The sequence below is a fragment of the Ambystoma mexicanum genome, chromosome 5q (assembly GCF_040938575.1).
Source record: "Ambystoma mexicanum isolate Mex_15411 chromosome 5q, UKY_AmexF1_1, whole genome shotgun sequence".
NCBI classification, from domain to species: Eukaryota; Metazoa; Chordata; class Amphibia; order Caudata; family Ambystomatidae; genus Ambystoma; species Ambystoma mexicanum.
The window spans coordinates 953534696-953555643 of NC_090933.1; the positions used below are offsets into that span (position 1 = coordinate 953534696).

Here is a 20948-nt window from a genome sequence, read left to right on the forward strand (position 1 = left end):
CAAGCATGTTCTAGATTTTCAAAATGAATTGACACCTTCACTCTTGAAGTAAATCACGTTCCAATAGTCACACATTTTCTTGTTGATGTCTCCCAGAGCTGTTGCTAGAAATTAGAGGTTTGTGCACTTGGAATCCCAGAAGTGTCCACCCACTCCGATAACAGCCTATCCCCTCTTATTAAAGCTATTCTCTATTATATTTATTTGGTGTTTTATCAAACACCACATGTATACAAGAAAATCCAGACCCTCTATCGAAAATATGGGTTGAGGGGGAACAGGGAAATAAATAGTAAGGGGCCAGCACACAAGTTTTCTTTTTTTTTGTTGCATTTATTTCAGCGAACAAAGCCCTAAGGGATCTAGGCGCTGGTTACAGTAAGTGCATGGTACATTGGTGAAGTGCAAGAATACACATGTTTATAGTCATAAAACGGTGTGTGTTCACAGACTGGCAAAGCCTCATCTCACGTTACAGGGGGCTACATCAGGCAGCATATGAGTCTAATAGGTAAGATTACACATAATGGCAAAGCCAGACCTCATGTTACAGGGGGCTACATCAAGTGGCATATGAGACAAATTGGTACGATTGCACAGACTGGCAAAGCCTCACCTCATGGTACAGGTGGGACATCAGGCAGCATATGAGTGAAATAGATACGATTACACAGACTGGCAAATCCTCACCTAATGTTGCAGGGGGCTACATCAGGCAGCATATGAGTCAAATAGGTACGATTACACAGACTGGCAAAGCCACACCTCATGAGTGAGGGGTGCCATCAATCAGGCCGCCACACAGAAAGGACTCCACAGGTAAGTGAATAACAAGCAGTGAGCATAGAGGGAAGGTCTCACCCACATGAAATAAAAATACCTACATTCGATTTTATAATCAAAGCACTCTAAGCACAAAACCGAAAATGGCTGCACAGATGTAAAAACACCCAAAATCGATTTGTTTTTGTCAAAGGCACTTTAAGGCATGCATAACATGCTGGTGAGGTTGTTAGTGGTGGACAGGAAGCTATCAATGGGCAGAGAGGAAAAAGAACACAACAGCAAAAACAGGGTTAGTGTCCAGGAAAGAAGGATGGGGCGTTGTGCCTCAAGGCTGCTTACCAAGGCGAATGGAATTTCTTATGGATCCATTAGTGTTGAAAGTCTGGAAAAACGTTATGTGGAAAGGTGTTCAGTCACGCTTAGACAGGGGCCTTACTGTGGGCTTTGGTACTGGGGGCCGGCTTCTCGCCTGCTGGTTTTCGTGATTGGTGTTAAATCGCCCAGGCTGACCGATCACAGATCCTGCAGGCCGGAAAGATGAGGCACTTTCAATGTGCAGATGGTATCAGTCATGTTGAATATGGTTGCCCAGGCACAGAAACTGAGGCCCAACTGGGTAAATGCGGCAGAATGAGGTTGTGCATCAACCCAAAGTGTATTAAAAAGAACCCAGCACAGATGAAATAGCAGTCGTGCCCCACTGGGCAGATCAAGAAACATTTTCAGAAAAAGTATAAAAAACAAACATTATACTTTAATTGATCGCCCCAAGCCCATCTGGGTTTACCTGCTTTGCTGCCTTGTAGGGATGATCTCAGAGCAGAAAGGAGCCTAGTGGAGCGTAGGGTCACCAGTGCTGCTACAGTGAAGAGGAAGGAAATAATGAAGGAGCAGGCCTTGGAGGGCCTAGTGTGGGCCTTGGTGCTGGAGGCTGGTAAATGTTGGTAAAGATTAGCAGTTTATCCTGATTTTTAAAGGGCTAAGAATTTTAAAGGGCTAAATTGCTTTAACATATTCCTGCCTTGAAGTGTTAACAAGATATTCAAATTAAGAGGAAAACAAAGACAATGGTTGTGTCATGGCCTGGGACCCAAAATTAGGTCCAATGATGTTTCTTATCTGGTTACTTAATCTGAATAGAAGTCTTAAGCGCCTTCCTAAACTTCATCCTCTAGCCTCCCAAATTGGCAAGTTGATGAGGACACTTGACCGATTAGGTTTCACAATGAAATTGATCTAGATTGCTGCCAGTTGAGTTTATGACCTACTCCTAAAATAAAATCTATCCTACTGGTGCTAGGGAGCACCATCTAGAAGAAGTGCCTGCTACAAACCGTGCATTGTTAACACGTCTAGATTTATAGGCCTCCTTTTACATTGTGGGTCACGTAAATGTAAACAATCTTTTATAATGTGTCAGTAAATTTGGAAGTGGTGTTCCAGTGCTGACGCTTGTCCATAGGTTGGTGAATTGTGCACGCTTATGGGGTAGTATCAAGACCAGAGTCTGATGAGGGCGGCTCTTTTTTGTACTTGGCTGTGTGTAGACTCGAATTTGCTGATTCAAGCAATATGAGGCATGATGACAAGCCAGTACTAGGATGCATATGATAGAGGTGCAACAACTGCACTCAAGCTTTCCTTTAAAGCATGGAAGCTTGTTGTCGATTGGGAAAGGATAACGGTATAATGCCAGCCCTAGTAGCTTAATCAGGATAACACTCCAAGTCCCCTGCATTTCAGAAAAGAACTCAACTGCTTTTTGAATTCCTAAGTGTGATTTCGGATCTACTGTATCCAGATTACCACTGCTCCTTGATTGACCTGTAAATGTGCTCTTGTCTCTAATGCATTACTTTCACTTTTCCCCCTGATTTTGTTTCCCCTGTACTTCTGTAAGTCACCTGCAGTCTTGGAATCCTCTTCATCAACAATCTTACTCTTCATAACCTGGTGGTCAACCACTGCATCAAATCCTGTGATTGTTACCTCATATTACTTCAGAACATCACAACTTACATCTCACCGAGCCTCTCTTCTCAGAGCCATCATTCTGCCAAGGATTCATTATGCTAAATCCTTTTACATCAGCCTTGCTCTGTTCTCAGTTGCCAAACTTAAGACAATTCAAAGTGAGACAGCCAGATTGATCTTCAAATTGAAACCCCGCCATCCCGCTTCACAATCCTGGTCCCATCTTCACTAGCTCCCGGTTTCCCCCGGAATCAAATATAATACCTGTTGCCTTACCCATAAGTCATTTGATGGTAGAGTCTCAACCTACTAACACAACTATATCAAGCCCTACCAACGTCAAAGATCCCTTAGATTGGATGCTTGCCCATTGTCCCTACATTTTGCAAGACCCAACTGGGTAGTTACATTTTGTAGTGCAAGCTTCTGTTCTCTGGAGCACACTACCTCTAAAGCTTTATCAGAAAAGTTCTACGACTGATTGTAATGGGTCTTCTTAAACCACAGTAGTATCTTCCTGTCTTTTTAACAAAATATTTCAAAGTGAGGCATTATTGGAAACCGTTTTAGGTGATTTAAGCATGCCAATATTAACCCTCCAAAAATGGCACATCAGTATGCATGTGAACATGTGGATATTGTTTTGGAAGAGCAAGTCTTTGTACAGTCAGTCCTCTCTTCTTCTAAGGTTGCTGGGTGGGTCACGGTGAAAGCCACTGGTTTTGGTAATAGGTGTGAGAGGACAACCCATTGCCACCTGTTACCTGATTTTTTACCTCCATTGCCCTGCTCGGTTGCTGGTTTCTTGTACTTTTGCCAATTCCATTTCCTACATCAAACTGTTAAGATACATATTTTGGTAGAGAGAGTAGAATAGGATATAGTTTGATATACTGGGAGGGGCATCGCATACTGTCAATAGGTCTTTGAATACCCATTACCCCTGCTGTTTGTGCATTTCCACTTTTGTTCTACAAGTGTAATACTTGAAGGAAAGCGGCGCAAGAGAACAACCGCATTATTCCCCATTCCTCAAGCTATGCTGCTTGTTCTGCCAGTTACTAGCCGTTTACTCTCCCCAAGAGGTATAATAATTAAGCAATGCCCTGAGGGCATTACCGAGTCAGGTAATGCCCTGTGCGAGGGGTTTATAGCTACGAGTACCCCGGCCTGCCAGACCGGGGTACCAATAGCATGGAATAAAGATATCAAAGGAAATGGCCACCGGGAAGGGAAAATGGAGTCTGTTTTCGCTTTCCATGGCGGCCATCGGGAGTGGACGCGCTGGGGACAGAGGTGTTCCCAGAGAGTTCACTCCCGAAAAGGAGAAATACAAAGGTAAGTGGGTTTGGGAGGGTGGGGAGGCAATTGTGTGCATGGGACGGGGGGGGGGGGGGAGTACCTGAATCCCCGACGGGGGACATTGGCGGCCTCCAGCCGTGTCTAGGCTCGGAGCAGGGATGGCCCTACTTCAAGCCTCCTCATTGGCTGAGGGGCTGCCACGCCCCACGCTGGGAAGAAAGGAGTGGCATCCCGGCCGAGGGATTCCTGCCGGGTAAAGCCCCGACGAGGGCCAATCAGAATGGTTGTTACATTCTGGTTGAACCTCGCTCAGGCCTGTAACTATGGGCCAAGGGGCATTAGCTGGATCGGTAATGCCCCCGCGGCTTACGGTTTATTGCTTAATTAAACTAGCATTTTGTTTTCACTTGTTTCTACCAGGAATATGTACTAACTGCTGATGCAACCATCTGGGTTTGAGAGGGAGTGAAGGATTCTCACATCACCCCTGAACATTAACATGTTTATAGTTGCCAACGCAGTCTTGCTGATTTGAGTTTACCTTTTTTGACCTCTACTACGTAATCCACATATAGAGTGCTACAGATTTGCATAATGTCTGCCCTTTAACTGTAATTGTCTAACTATTGTCAGCAAAAAATGTTCAGAGGAATGTTTTATTGTAGGATTTCTTGGAAGGTTTTCATTTTGTTGTAAATATCAACCTAAAGAAGACTAAACCATCAGCTTGGTCTCTGTTTTATGTGTATGAAAAAAAGAGCACCCCTTTGGTACCTTGTGACAGTTTACAAAATGGTAGTGTTATTGTAAACATGCAGTACTTGATTGAACAAGTGTAAAATTGTGTACTAAAGTGCTCTTCAACGTTTTTGCCTCTATGTCTCCGAATTGAGAGGGAGCATGGAAAAATAAAACAATTACACTTCTATTTTTATTATTTTATTTTCTATTTCCTTAACACTATTTTATTTTGACTACATTGTAAAGGTTGTACAATGGTTCAAGCTCATGGGCAGATCATGTAGTCAATGGTTCAGCTGAAAACTATGGGTAAGTACAGAATAGCGTGTGGTAACAAGTAATATTTTCTTCCTATTGTGTTCTGATTGTATACAACTTTTCCTAAACTCCTTCACTACGTTCCTGCTTATTTTCTAGTTTTAGAGTTTCTTTTCTTCCCTTGCTGTTATACCTCGTCAGGAAAAACATGTTATAGCACTTCTCTTAAAGTGAATCTAAGTTTAACAGGTTTCTCATTCAAAAGACGATTAAAAAAATCAATGGTATAGTTTGAAAAAGAGCCAGGGGTATGATTTCCTTTGGAGGTAGGGATTTATTTCAGTACCATTTATAAACACATGGGGAGGAATAATATATGATGTTTGGCAGAAGGAGGTTTTGGTGGATCCTCTGGGTTGTATGTTTTTGTTTAGATGATAGCAAATGTTTTTCTTTATTCATATCTATCTCTTAAAGTGAAACCTCATTGCCACAAAATGTCTTGTTCAAGGCTTGCATGATGTTTGTCTCTTTTGTGTGGAAAAACCAATGCATCCAAGAATATAATTGCGGCTTTCAGTATATTACTGTTTTCTAACTTTCAAATCTACTTAGAAATACAGATTTTGAATGGGTAAATTGGAAGAAATATCACTGACAAATGATCAAATTTACATATATAATGCATGCCTCAAGATGTGCTGTGGTTATTAGAGTTTCTAATGTCATCTCGTCAGCTGATACACCCTGTTATGCCCACCCTTCTATTCCTGCATCGTTTGTGCCAAATCAATGATGTGCCAAATGAGTAGGCCAAATAGAGACGTTGAACCAAACTGTAAGATCTGACAGAGTGTTATTCCTGATGTACTGTTTGTCTCCTCTTCAATCACACTATAAACAACACCCATTGTAGGAGTTAAAGCTAGAATATTGTTAGGAGTAATATTATGTTTCAGTGTCTTTCCATCAAACAAACATTAGTTACTGAACATCACTAGTGGCACTGATATAAAATATTAAGGTGACAGAATGGTTTGAGCAACAACTCAATACAGCAGTAGAATTCCTATGACGGATAAACATGTCTGACCCACAAATATTCCCTTATTAAAGTAGATACAGGCTGCAGTGTTCAGTGAACATGTTTGAACATTTATAGCTCATTGCTCTGCCACATAAAAGGCCATTATTGTTATATCCATAACATTCATACTTCTATTCCTCCATCCACATATACTCATTAATGTACGGAATTCAAAGCAGTGTATCCCTTTCCTGGCTCAGTGGAAGAAGGAATAGAACATACATGTCAGATGTGATGTGTAAATGCAATGTTCTGATCCATCAGACACTTTTCATTGCAATTCACTGTTGACTGTGTCTACTATTGACCATCATTGTTTACTTTTAATCAAATATTGCACCCGTTCATTTTTATGCACGCACATGAGCATGTTGTTTACTTTGTATTTTGGTATGCACTCACACTTATTACTGAGTGAAAAGCCACGCTAAACCAAACAGATGGTGCTGCAATGCACACAGTATACTTTTTTCATCAATCTTGTTCCTTATTTTGCTCCACTTGTTGGACATCTAAAAATGTCCACCATATTAGCATTTGTCACTGATTACTAATCCACCTTGCTTGCTTTGGAGAGGTGTGATTTCTATGGTCTCTTCCATGTCCTATACAACCATCACTCATTCTGACATTAGTCTTCCTGCCAGTACATCTACCACACCTTACATTTGAATGTAGTGTCTCAAGTTCCAGATTGTTTGCATCCAGGCTTTAATGAGAAAATGAAGCCTGGCGAGTGGATACATCAAATAAAGAACAAAATATGTACATGGCCTTGCATGACACTTGTATAGACCTGTTCTCATCAGTGTGTAAGTAGTTTTACATTATCACTATAGATTGTTTGATTCCTACTTATCTTGATTACTGCAATGATTATATGAAAATCTAGCATTACAGGTGCAAATTTCATGCTCGTCATAATGCTACCACCTGTTTACCCAAGTGTGCAATCACGGAGCCTTACATTTCAGAAATCTGTTTTAGTTTGTCCCGACTTTTTTTTAGGCCTGAAAATATGTTTTTGGTAAAAGATGTTTCTTTACTCCCTTGGCTCTTTCACCTGTGAGCATTTTGCGATTTTCAGAATGTCATTGATTTTCATTCTTGCACCACTTTTGGTTGCACATTTCTAAAATTGCTTTTAATCAAATAATTCTCTTTCTGTTTACCCACCCTAATCAGTTTCATTCAACCTGTACGCAATAGTGAAAATTATGGAATGCAGAAAAGATTCATTGTAACAGGGGGATTGCTACCTTTTTGTATATAGTTTCAGAGAGGAAACACTACTCCATATATTTTTTGAATTATATTACACAATTACAATTTGAATGATAAAACCTACCTGATTAACTTAGAAATCTTCAGTGTTATTAAACAGACTCATGCTCTGCTCTACCTGGCTTCTTTTCAAAAGCATAGATGTTCAACACATTCATGCAATAAATTGTCCACCTGACAGTACATCCTGGTAATCTAAAGATCAAACGAGGATAATTGCATGTGACACTTGAAGGCAACTTAAAAGAAAAGGTACGGTACTTGGTATGCTATCACACTCTCTGAATTTCCCTTCAGTAACAGTTACAGACTGTTTGAGAGCAGAGCACTGCTTCACCCTAGCTGTGAAACCTCTTTAGGAAGTAATTCAGGAATGAAGGGATGTTGAGTAGAAGCTGCATAAGCTCAAAATAAAGTTCAAGAAGAAAATGGTAGCAGAACCTTTCATTGAGGAAGAAAACGTGCTTTACTTGGGAGCTAACCACCAGTTCCGATGTAATGTACAATTTACACTATACATACAGTAGTACAATTGCTGTTATCTGGCTTATGCTAACAGCACAGTACTTCCAGAGCTCCATGTTACAGTACACCCCAACATCCCCAACAACCTGCCCGGCAACATATTCAGCATCTTTCATTTGCACTTTGCTTAACTACAGCACATCTGAGGTGGTGGCCCACAATGTGTTTATTATCCAGCATCAACCCACCCTCCTGCAGCCCCTGCAGCCCACACTTGAGTAATCTCCCCTATCAGCCTCTGATTGCTTTTACAGTAAGGCAGCACATTCACACTGACTTTAAACCGTCGCCATAGCTGGATACAGAACACAGATTGGGAGCCATTATAAAGGCAATGTACTGTTTTTATAGCACCAATACATGACTGGGATACTTGTGATATTGAATGGTGAATATTAGGCAGTGCGCCTATCCACAATTCAGTCAATAATATTTTTTTAAACATCCTTGTCTTCTCCTGCAGATGCCTAACAAAGACTGTTATCCGCTAGACAGTCTAATCTGATACGTCATTTGTAATGTAAACAATTAGGCAATATGTGCTGGGTCTTTTTTTGGTAAGGTCAATTTTGTAAATTAGGAAGAAATCCTCTTTTAATTTAGATTGTACATGATATTCACATGAACAATAACTATGTGAAGTTGTACTCATCAAAATTTACCATTTTACCATAAGTCATTATCCCAAAGTGCCAACATAAACCTATCACGGTACATGCATATGTTTCACCCAAATACAGGCTTTCCGAAGGCAAAAAACTCAAAATTGTCATAATTTCACATACATTCGTTTTCACATATGCCATCAATATTTAGTTGTCAAATATGAATTACTGCCCATATGTATATCCATAAGAAGGAGCGAGGGAACAAACAAAGGAGAAGAAATTACAATGAGATGTACAATCATAGTTTCAGTAAAATAGATATTGTATCAGGGAAAATATTTGCAAAATTGACAGCTGCATGTTTATCCTTAAATCTTTTAGCGCCTGTTCAATTGGATCTAAAAGAAGCGAAAGGAATATATTGAATTATATTGTTACCTCGCCCAAATAACTCCTGTTATTGTTGCCTATTGGCTGAAATGAGACAACATGGAAATTGTACCTGTATAGGTTGTTATTCCTCATAACATCTATTCATGTTGTCAGATTAATCCATGATCTTCAAGTTTCTTTGATAATTATCCTGCAGAACAAAGTAATATATGTATCTAAATGGGACAAAGAATGTTGGGTCCTTTATGCCATCAAATAAACCAGGGATCAAGGATCCTTCTTGGAGATGCCGCCCCATAAATGCACTTTGACGGGATACTTTGTCCTGAAGGCCATCTTGCTGAACCAATCTGGGATAGTGGTATCCTGCCTGTGAACTGGATGCCCTCAATGTCTTCCCTGTGTCCATCCATATCAACAAGTGGTTCACCCACTTTTCGTTAGCATTGCCAATGTTAGAGTCAGAATAATGCATGGTTACTGTATAATAGTAGAAATAGCCACTGGCCTGGTTTCTACCCCAGCAGGGTGCAAATGGGGGCAATCGAAAGGAATCTGAATGATGCATGGTATAATAAAATAAATAAGCACTCTCCTGGCTATCACTCAAACATAATTCACATGACAGGAAGGGAAGCCCAAGGAGTCAGAATGAGGCATGGTTACAGTAAAATAAATTAACACTGCTCTGGTTACCACCTAAATGTAACTGACCTTGCACTCCTCCTTTTCCTGAACAGAGCCTGGAAACCCCAGAGCCTACAACAGGCACACCCTTAGCTGACAGTACTCTCCATTGGCATACTCCAGCAGCTCATTCTATTAACATGGACAGATGTCTAAAGTAAAGCACAAGCAAAAGAGAAGGTTACTGTAGCAGCATAGCAACATCTATGCAAAATATATGAAAGGTTGCTTCGTTTTGGTCAAATAAATCTAGAGACTTCCCTTCTCAACATCGATGATTGACATGTACTCAGTGGGCACCACTGCCTTCTACAATGCAAAGTACTATACAGCCAGTAGTCTGATTAAGCCCTTTTTGGACATTTCTAAATCTAAAAAAGGGGCCAGAACGTTCAAAAAGCTCTGAGTGCAACACCCCACAGCACCCCCCAAGTGATACAGTACTGTATAACTATCACCTGTGATCACCTGAAACACCTGTGTATAGGCGCGTTACAAATGCCTTATCATATCATATCATATCATATCATATATCATATCATATCATACCCATTATGATGCTTATTTTCTTATCTTTTGTTATTATTAGTGTAATTAGTTTATTACAAACTTTTCACTATTTCTATTTCACAATTTAAAAATACACATCACTTTTTTCATCTCATTGCTCATCATTTTCTTTACCGTTACCATTGTCCATCTTAGTCAACTTATTTTAAATCACTTCACTTTTCTCCCCCAATTTTTTCAATGCTGCCTCTATGAATTTTAAAGTTGCAAAATGTATTCCGTTGTTTCGGCATTCATATATAAGTTCCCACCATTTTGTGGCTTCAAGCCCGCCCAAGTCTACAATTTGATCATGCAGATAAGTGATCCTCAGGTCTTTCAATTTCGGACAGAATAGGATCAAATGTCTTAAGGTTTCCCTTTCAAGTTTACAAAGGCGGCAGTCTGTGCTTTTCTGAAGTCTTCCATATCTTTGAAGAGTGGTTTTTGTTGTGTAGTACATTTCCGTAGTAATGGGTCTCGTTGTTTATGATGTGGAAGTCTGCTCAGATAGCCAAGGGTTACATTCATCACTCCCAAGTTGGATTTTAAAAGAGTGTGTGTCTAAGATTTCAATCTGATTTGCGCCAATCGTCTGCCCAGAGAATCTTCTTTACCACCATTGGGTTACTGGCTAGGGTATCTGGGGTGGTTTCAAGGTAGGTCATGATTCAATTACAATCTATTTTCCATTCGTCTAAGACCCACTCTTTATTTCCTGATTTATGCATACCAAGAAACTCAAATTGCGCAGGGCAATCACTAAGCGTTGCCTTTATGTAGAGCTTTAGCTTATTAAATGTAATTTGTGCGATGAGAGAAAGCAAACCCAATTCTTGTTGGAGTACTGCCATTGGAATGGATTTTGATAAATGTAAGATAGTTTTCCAAAATTGGCCTTCTAAAAGGTTCCAACGCTCAGGTTGTATTCCTAGGCAAGTCTCTCCTCCAAATAAAAGTGCAGGGGACACTTTCTGTTTATAGAGGTTTTTCCTGTATCTTCTATCTATGGCTTTCCCTTGTGTAGTAAGTCTTTTCACTTTTATTCTCAGGGTGTCTGTCCAGGCTCTTTCACCTTTTGACAAACTTAACTGGATGCCCAGGTATTTCATTTCTTCAACCGGTTCCAGTTTGTTTCCGGCCAGTACCCAACTTTCTTTTTTGTTCTTCTTCCATCAATTATCACCTAGCACCATGATTTCCGATTTTGTAGCATTAATTTTCAAATGTTTGTTAAAGACATATTTTTCCAGCTTATTTAAAGACCTCTGCAGGCCCATCTTTGTCTTATCTAGAAGGATCAGGTTGTCGGCGTAGAGAAGTCTACCAACTTCATTACTATTTTTTTTCGGAGGAAAGGAGAGCTTATTTTCCGGTATCGTCTTCATGACTTCCATATAGAGCAGAACAAGGTGGCGGCTGAAGGGCAACTCTGCTTTAGCCTGTTTTTTGTCTCAATTTTGCATGAGAGGTTCCCGCGTTAAGCAAGTTTTACTTGCATAGACGTGCCAGAATAAAGCTCTTTCATAGCTTTTAGTAGTTCAGTCGGACATCCCTTAGATTCCAGCTTTTCCCATAGCAGACTTCAATCTATGCTGTCAAAGGCCTGCTGGAGGTCAATGCTGGCCACGTATATTCTTTGCTTGTTGCGTGGAGCTCTTTCTTTCAGTAGGCCTAGTAAGAGTAGATTAAGACTACAGCCTACTACAGTGGCAAAGATTTTTCCAACACATTCAAGAAGCGCGATAGGTCGATAATTTGCTGGTTGAAACATGTCCCCTTTTTTAAAAATGTCGACTAATTGCTGCTTTCCACGATTTGGGTATTGTGCCTTGTTTGGCTATTCTTTTGACTAGCATCTCACAGTATTCTGACCACATTTCCGGATTAGCTTTTATAACTGCGTTGGAAAGTCTGTCAGGCCATGGTGCTCGTGAAGCACTTGCTTTATTAATATCTTCCTGGTTAAATTCTAGATTCCAAGGCTCAGGTGTAGATAGATCTTCATCAGTTCGATCTTGAGTGATTTTTCCGTCATTAAATAGGTTCTTAAAGTGATTTATCCACATGCTTTCTGCAATTGGATTTAAGAGGCACGCTTCTTTGTTGCCATTTCTTTCATTTATTAGTTGCCATTGATTTCTGCTGTTTGAGTTGCTCAAAGCTCTCAGCATATGTTCAGCATCTCTTCGGAGTAGTAGTGTTTTATGTGACTTGCCATTTCATATATTGCTGTTTTCTTTTACATACCACCTCTTTTTTGTTCGGATGTTTTGGTGTTTTAATGTTTTCAAGGAACACAGATCTTTCCTCAGCTGCTTTTTTTTTTTTTACTACATCTGTATCGAAAAAATGGATCGCTTTGAATTGTGGCTTTTAAAATTGTGCATAATTTTATTTGAAGCCTGTTAGCATCTGATTGTATTCTACTGAGTTTAGGTCTTGGAGTTGCCACTTTTTCAAACCTTTTATAAGGTTGGGATGTCTTTTGGCTTTATCCGTAGATGCTTTCGTCCATTCTCTAATTCCAGCTCTCCATTCCAGCATGTTTTTATGTCCTTTTCACGTTCCGATATCGTAATGATGACCAGATCATGATCAATGTGGGGGTCAGTTTTCACATTTAGTTGTAGAATTCTTGGCAACAGATTTTCTGATACGAAGATCTAGTCCAGTGTCGCTTTTGTTTGACCATTAGACCAAGTTGGAGCCAGAGGCATGTCGCCAATGGTGTTACCATTTAGGGTGTGTATGCCCCTCTGCTCCATTTCTTCCATCCAGATCTTCCCCTAAAGTGTTTTTCTGTCATTGTGACTTAGCTTCGACTTTACCTTTTTCCATTCTTTCTCAAAGCAAGTTGCGTTGAGGTCTCTGCAAATTATTATTTCGATGTTATGATGCTTCTCTACTGTCTGATCTACCCAGTCGGTTACTAAATCAGGGAAGCTATCTCCCTCTAAACTCATGGTGTTCCTACGTTCAGTAAAAGAAAAAGTTCCCAGTTTTTTGGTGTCTGACTTGTCAATTTTATTATGGTTATTTGAATATATGGGTTCAGATTTGTGGCATCTAGAGCTGTCATATCTGTCCCATTTTTTTATGACATATTTTATTGTTTTTAAGGTAAACAATCAATCAATACATAACATAGTTTAGACATACAGGCATACAGGCATACAATCATTCTCGATGCACGGCTCTTTCATTTACGTTTTAACGGGCACTTTGTATATTAAGTCTATGGACTTCCACTATACACATAGTTGAGATGGAGCTCAGCAGTTCATCAGGCCCCTACCACAGCTTCTCGTCATCCTTAGCTGTCCTCCCACTTCTGCCAGATCTTATATGCCTTCGTTGGGCATCCTGTGGTGGTATATACTCTTGTTTCCATTGACACACACATATCTACATCTGTTATCCATTGTTCATATTGTGGGGTAGAGGCAGAGCCCCACAGCTGGGCCACATTCCTTTTTGCGAGGCCTGTAGTTGTTGCAAGCATAAGGTTTTCAAAGCGGGATATCTCTATGTCTTCATCTATCCCCAGTATTCGCAGTTTAGGGTCCAATGGTATCACTCGGCCAATGACCGTTGATAATCTGTCACAACATTTCTGCCAGATGTATTGGATTTGTGGACATTCCCATAGAATGTGGATGTTGGGGTCTGTTGCTCTCCCCCACTTATGTAAGGCTTCTCTTGGATAGTGAATCCTGTGTAGAATTTTGAGTTGAATCACTCTGATTCTGGCCGAAATAGCTGTTTCTCTAGGATACATGAGGGCTGTGGTCCTGTCCTCCAGTTGTAATGGCCCCACATTTCTTTCCCACTTTGCTTTCAGGTCCATAAGCTCCGTTGTGGCAAATGAGGCAATCACATTGTACATTGTGGAGGTTATTTTGTTGTCAATACGCTCCATCACAATGTTCCTCTCGATCGTTGTGCACTCTGGTACGTTGGGAAAGTCTATCGCGCTTGTGTTGAGTGCATGTCGCAACTGTCGGTAGTGGAAGTGTTCTGTGGAGGGTAGCTTGAATTTGTCTCTCAGGGTCTGAAATGTTACTATTTGCCCGTCTTGGATCATGTGTTGTAGTCTTATTATCCCAGCTGCTTCCCAGTTTGCCCATTTCGGAAGTTTGCTGAGCTCTGGTAGATGTTTCTTTCGCCACATGGGCTGCATTAGTGTGACCTTCCCCTCCCAGCCTAGGTGCTTGTGTGCGTCTATCCATATTTGTGTTCTATGTGCTATTGTTGTGTTGGGGGTCGGGCGTGCTGTGCTTTGATAGAGAGTCTCTACTGGGGTAAGCCCTTATCTCGCCTGGCTATCCACTCTGATGTGTGGTAATTCTGGGTTATTATGTAGGATGTCGTTTACTATTGGCATCTGGGCTGCCCAGTAATATGTTTGGAGGTGGGGAATTCTGATACCTCCCTCCCATACGGAGCGCTGTAGGGTTTTCAGAGCAATTCGAGGGTGTCCTCCTCCCCATAACAATTTTCTAAGTATCCCGTCTATTTTTCGGGAATTCTAATTTAGGTATATGTAGTGGTGCGTTTTGCAGGATGTAGAGGAACTGCAGAACAGCCAGCATCTTAAACAGAGCCACCCTCCCCAGTAGGGTGAGGGCTAGGGCCATCCAGTGCTTCACATCATTCGCAAATCTATCTCTGATTGGATGTAGGTTTTGGGGCACGTATTGTGTGAGGTCAATCGTGATCTGTACCCCGAGATATCGGAAGTGATTGTTTTCTATTCTATATGGGCAGTTGTCTAGAGCTGTTGCATTGATCCCTTTAATCGGGAATAGAATGGATTTACTATAATGTACCCGTAGTCCACTAAAGGCTCCGTACCTGTTTAATATATGCGTGACGATGGGACATGACACTGACGGATCACTCAGATAGATCAGCAGATCGTCAGCATGCAGGGAGACTTTATCGTCCCAATCATGGGCCCAGTGGAATCCTTTCCATAACTGCGATTCCCTCAGCATTATTGCAAGGGGTTCAATTGCTAATGCGAATAACATTGCTGATAGGGGGCATCCCTGTCTGGTTCCTTTGCCCAGGTTAATGCTGCGCGAGGTCCATCCATTCACCCTGATCTCGGCTGTCGGGGCATTATATAAGAGCTTGACCCAGCCTATGAATTGGTCATCGAATCCCCTTCTACCCATTATGTTCCACAGGGCATCCCAATGGACCAAGTCGAAAGCTTTCTCTAAATCAATAGCGAGAAGTGCTAGTGAATCTTGTAGTGTTGGTGCCTTTTCAATAGCAGCGTGGATCCTGTGAATGTTCATTCATGTGGATCTCTGTGGCATAAAGCCACATTGGTCTGGGTGGATAAGCTACTGTCTGTAGTCTATTTGCTAGTATTTTCTCCAGTGCTTTCGCTTCTATGTTTATAAGTGAGATCGGCCTGTAGGAGCTACATGCGCCTAGTGGTTTGCCCTCCTTGTGTATCACCACTATGCTGGCCTTCCTTAGATCTTGGGGGAAGAATTCCTTTTTCTTCTGAGTGCAGGAAGATTTTAAGCATGTGGGGTGCTATTTCCCCGCTGCCCATCTTTTTCCACGTTTCCACTGGGAAGCCGTTAGGTCCGGGGTTTTTTCTATTTTGGAGTTGGGACAGAGCTGCTGTCAGTTCTTCTTCCGTGATATCTATTTCTAGACTCATTCTTTGCGTGTCGCTTAGGGACGGGATGATGACCGTATCTAATAAACTGGGATCCATCGGGGTTGTCAGAGGAGCATATAGCACCTCGTAATACGCTGCAAAGCTCTCTGTGATGCCGCGATCAGTTGAAATCGTCCTGTATTTGCGGTGCTTATGCATCTTACTTGGAGGTGGCCCCCCTCCCTCTTCTCCAGCCACACTAACATCTTGCTAGCTTTTTCTCCAGTCTCATATAATCTGGCTCACATGGTTCTGTGTGCCTGCTTCGCACAGGTCAGTGTGATGTTATGTAGTTTCTTTTGTGCCAGTTGTAGGGTTCTGTTGTCTTCTGTTGCACCTGTGTTTATGTACTGTCCCTCAGCGTTTTGCACCTCCGCTTCCGCGTCTTCAACCTCTTTCCTGTGTGCTTTTTTGTGTGCTGCTGTCCAGCTCAGTATTTCACCTCTTAGAGTTGCCTTATACGCTTCCCATATTATCCCATCATCATTTATCGAATTTTGATTTAGTTCAAAGTATGATGCAGTAGTTTCCTGGATCTTTTCTACCAACTCTGGAAATCCTGAGTAGTAGGCGTTTAGCCTCCAGGTCAGCGGGGCGGGGGCTGGGGTCTTTCTGTTTCAAGTAGCATCATTAGCGGGGAGTGGTCTGATATCCCTCGGGGGGACAGGGTTGCTTCCGTTACTTTATGTATATTGTCGCCGGGAAGGAAGAAGTAATCCAGTCTAGATAATGACGCATGTGCGCCCGAGTGGAACGAGTATTGTCTCTTTGTCGGATGAAGCTCTCTCCATGCATCCCTCAGCCCCATTGCGGCTGTGAAGGTGGCGAGTTTAGTTGGTATCGCTGGATTTCTTCCCCTTATATGTGAACGGTCTTCATTCAACAACAGAGCGCTTGCAACGCTAAAGTGTGTTTGACTGCTGTACTATCTGTTTTACTGATTTGCAATCACCTTAGACTACAAGTCCCAGCAGCACTAGCGCTGCTGAAAAAGAAACGTCAGGCGCTTCAGCGCCGGCGCTTCTGAGACGGTGCCGGTCTACGCCGGTCCACGGCGGGCTTCGGCCATCGGCCTGACACGCTGCTCCGAAAGCAGTTTACAAAAGGTAAAAAGATGGGTTTTTCTAATCTATTGCACTTACTCAGTGATGCTAAGCGCTTAGAAAATGAACAACTTGTCAAACATTATATTGACTCCAGGGAAGTGTCGCATTCCCAGGCGACATCACCCTCAAATCATAGTGGGTTCATGATCCTAGAGCAACCAAAAACTTCTTTTAAATCAGAGGTCCTCAAAATAGCGTTACTCAATACGAGGTCTCTAAATAAACATGCCCAAAATATTCACGATTATATCCTGGAAGAGAAACTAGATATCCTCTTCCTTACTGAGACCTGGCTACAAGAACCTACCGGTCCGACCATCAGCACAGCTGTCCCTCACAATTTTAGTATCCACTTTGAAAATAGAACAACAGGAAAGGGAGGCGGAGTCGCCATAATAGCTAGACAAGATATACATCTTTTCACCTCACCCATTCAATGCCCGGGGTGCGAAGTTCTCCATCTTAAATTCACCCCTTCTCAAAACAATTGTATCAATTTCATTGTAATATACAGACCCCCCTCACTCATATCTGATTTTAACGACGATCTTTGTCTTATACTTAACAATCTCAAAGGAAAGAACTCAGGCACACTCCTTTTGGGTGACTTAAATAGATGGAGGGGAAATCCAACTGACAAAGAGGCTATCAGCCTAGAAAAACACCTCTCCGACATTAGTTATTCGATCGCCAACAAAGGTCCGACCAACAATTCAAACAACCAACTTGATTGGGTTATTACCAATAACATAGACCTCACAGTTACAAACACACAGCCCTGTATCTGGAGCGATCACTATAAAATTGAAGCCACACTCTCACTGTCATTTAAAAAAACCCTTCCCGACAACACACCCAAAACTATCCTAAGCAGAAATCTCAAGAAAATCACCCCAGATATTCTCTCGCAGGGGATCTCATACATTATGAGTAACACCACAGATGATGATTCCTGCGACAGTATCATCTCCACATACAATAATCACTTCCAAGAGCTACTAGATAAAACTGCCCCATTAAAAAATAAACAAGCACGCGCCAATCCTAACCACCAACATTGGTACACCGCGGAACTTGGCTCCCTCAAAACAGCCAAGAGGAAACTTGAAAGACAGTGGCTTAAAACCCCCACAGAACTTAATAAAGACAAATGGAAGGGATATGACATTCTGTATAGAAACAAAATAACTGAAACAAAGCAAAACTATTATAATGAACAAATTACAGGTGCATCCAACTCCACAGGAAAGTTGTTCCAAATCTTAAAAACCTTCGAAAAGCCACCCACTCTCACTCCTCCCTTCCAGCCTACCATGTTGGACTGTGAAAAAGTCCAAACTGCATTCGCACAAAAAATCTCAAAAGCCAGAGATACCATCTTAAATTGCTCCATCACTGACACCACTCTGATGATCAACAAGGTAGCCCCCGAAATTAAAATACCTAAGTTTCAATTCACATCAATAACACTAGAAACTATGTCAGACACTCTCTCTAACATGAATTGCACTTCATGCCCTGAAAATATACTGCCCCCTAAATTCATCCTAGACAATATAGCCATCTTCTCACCTTTCCTTTGCCGTATGGCAAACTCGTCCTTTAGAGACCGGACTGTTCCTACTAGTCTAAAAACAGTAACGGTCACACCATTGTTAAAAAAGCCTGGCCTAGACCAGCAAAACCCAGCTAACCTTCGACCTATCACAAATTGTAATTTTTTGCTGAAGATTCTTGATAAATTAGCTACACATCAATTCCAAGAATACGTAGATAAGCACGATTTGTTACATCCCCAGCAATCAGGATTTAGAAGTGCACACAGCACAGAATCTGCATTACTTGACCTTCAGTCTAAAATGCTGGAAATCGTCGACAAAGGAAAGGCCGGCCTGCTCATCCTGTTGGACCTCTCAGCGGCCTTTGATTTACTAGATCATGGAAAGCTCCGCGAGGCCCTGGGAAAAGCAGGAAACTGTGCCGATGAGGCCATTGAGTGGATATCCTCTTTCTTGGAGAACAGAAAATCTAAAATCACCTGGGGTGGTTATTCCTCCAGTACGAACCCGGTGGACTGCGGCGTCCCACAAGGCGCCAGCTTTTCACCTCTTCTATTTAATCTTTATATTCGTTGTCTCTGCGCCCTTCTATCGCAGTTGGGCATCTACTTTACCAACTTCGCAGATGATACACAACTGATCATAGAACTCAGCGGAGACCATGCTACAGATAACAACAGGCTGTCAGCAGTCTATAACACTATAGAATGCTGGATGAAGGCCCACTGGATGTGTCTAAATGGCTCAAAAACTGAACTTATGACATTTGGATCCACAAAAGCGTTATCCAAGCTAGGCCCAGTCTATTCGTCCTTCACTATTAAGGACTCCAACATTGTAGTATCAAGCAAAGTGAAAACTCTTGGCATATACCTACAATCCTCACTAGGAGCAGACGCACAGGTCTCATACCTTAAAAAGAACTGCCAATACTATCAGAGACTATTACGCCGTATCAGGCCATATCTCAACGCCAAAAATAGCGCTACCATCGCTAGAGCCACAATTTTGTCCCGACTGGATTATGGGAATGCGTTGATGCTTGGGTCAAGTAACTCCTGCATCAAACAATGCCAGATAATCCAGAACAATGCTATTAGAACTATCACCGGCAAATCCAAGCGCGAGCACATCACTCACGACCGAATAGGTCTTCATTGGCTCGCTATAGAGGAGCGTATCAAATTCAAATCGCTGACTCTCGTCCATCGCTGTCTATTCGGCACGGCCCCCTCCTACCTTAAAAGGGAATTTTGCTGGTACGAACCAAGCCGTTGCCTCAGATCAGCTAAAAAAGGCTTACTTAAAGTCAACCACTCTAGAATCAAGGCTAACGGACTCGGGAGAGCTTTCCCCACTAAAGCCATTGCACTCTGGAACGAGCTTCCAGACAATCTTAGACTGGAAAGCAGTCACTCCTTATTCAGGAAGCAGCTGAAAACGTTACTCTTCCGGTAATTAACTTCTTTTTCAGCCTGGACTGTCCTGAGTCCTCCTCTTTTCTTCTTTATGTAGTCCTGTGAACTCCGTCTTACGTGTTTTTGTCGCGCCCTGATGCTCGCGAGCTGCGGCGCGTAATAAATATATAAATAAAATAAAAATAAAATAAAATAAATTGACATTCATCACTTCATTGAAGTCTCCACCTATCACCAGAATATCCACTGTGTTGTTGGCTATGAATGGTGTGATGACTTCCAGTAGGGCTGCCATGAGCGCTGGTGGTGAATAGACTGCTAGTATGACAATGGTTTGGTTCCACAGCGTGCCTTGTATGAAGACAATACGTCCTCCAGTGTCCTTATGTTAGTTATTTCGTTAGGGGTTCTCTTGTTTATCAGTATTAAAACTCCTCTCGAGCCCATGAAAAAGCCTGCATGCACTGCTGTGCGGCATTTGGTTCTCTTAAAGAACTGGCACGTTGTGCCTGCCAGATGCGTTTCAGTGAGAAGCACTATGGGCCTCATTACGACCCAGGCGGTAAGTTACCGCCTGGGCCGTGACTTTACCACCATGGCGTAAACTATGTTTACGCCATGGTGGTTGGCGGACTTACCGCCCCATTCCGACCTAGGCGGGGCGGTAAGTCCCCAATCCCCATTTACCCTTCCCCATTCCCATTTTTGCCCCATAGGGCATAATGGGAGTGGGGAAGGCGTTAATTACGCCACCGTAAATTACGGTGGCGTAATTAACTCCATGGACCCTTAGCGCCATGGATTTTAACACCTGCTAAAAGCAGGTGTTAAAAGCACCATGGCGCTAGGGGACCTCGTAATTGGCGGTAAGGGGTCGGCGCAGCTAACGCTGGCGTAAACCCCTTACCGCCAGGGTCGTAATGAGGCCCTATGTCTTGGTCGTGCCGATTCAGATATTGTGTTACCAGCCTTCTCTTAATGCTGT

The 20948-nt window shown here is 42.1% G+C and overlaps 1 protein-coding gene across 13 annotated transcripts in view; it reads left to right on the forward strand.

Annotated features, from left to right (window-relative positions):
* The window catches only part of RIMS2 (regulating synaptic membrane exocytosis 2), a 2919733-nt gene that overhangs the window by 2201643 nt on the left and 697142 nt on the right, over positions 1–20948 (forward strand). For all 13 annotated transcript variants that reach the window (XM_069621474.1, XM_069621475.1, XM_069621476.1 and 10 more), the window contains one exon: positions 5050–5112. In XM_069621474.1, coding sequence (XP_069477575.1) covers positions 5050–5112 — 63 coding nt within the window. The remainder of the gene's footprint in view (positions 1–5049; positions 5113–20948) is intronic.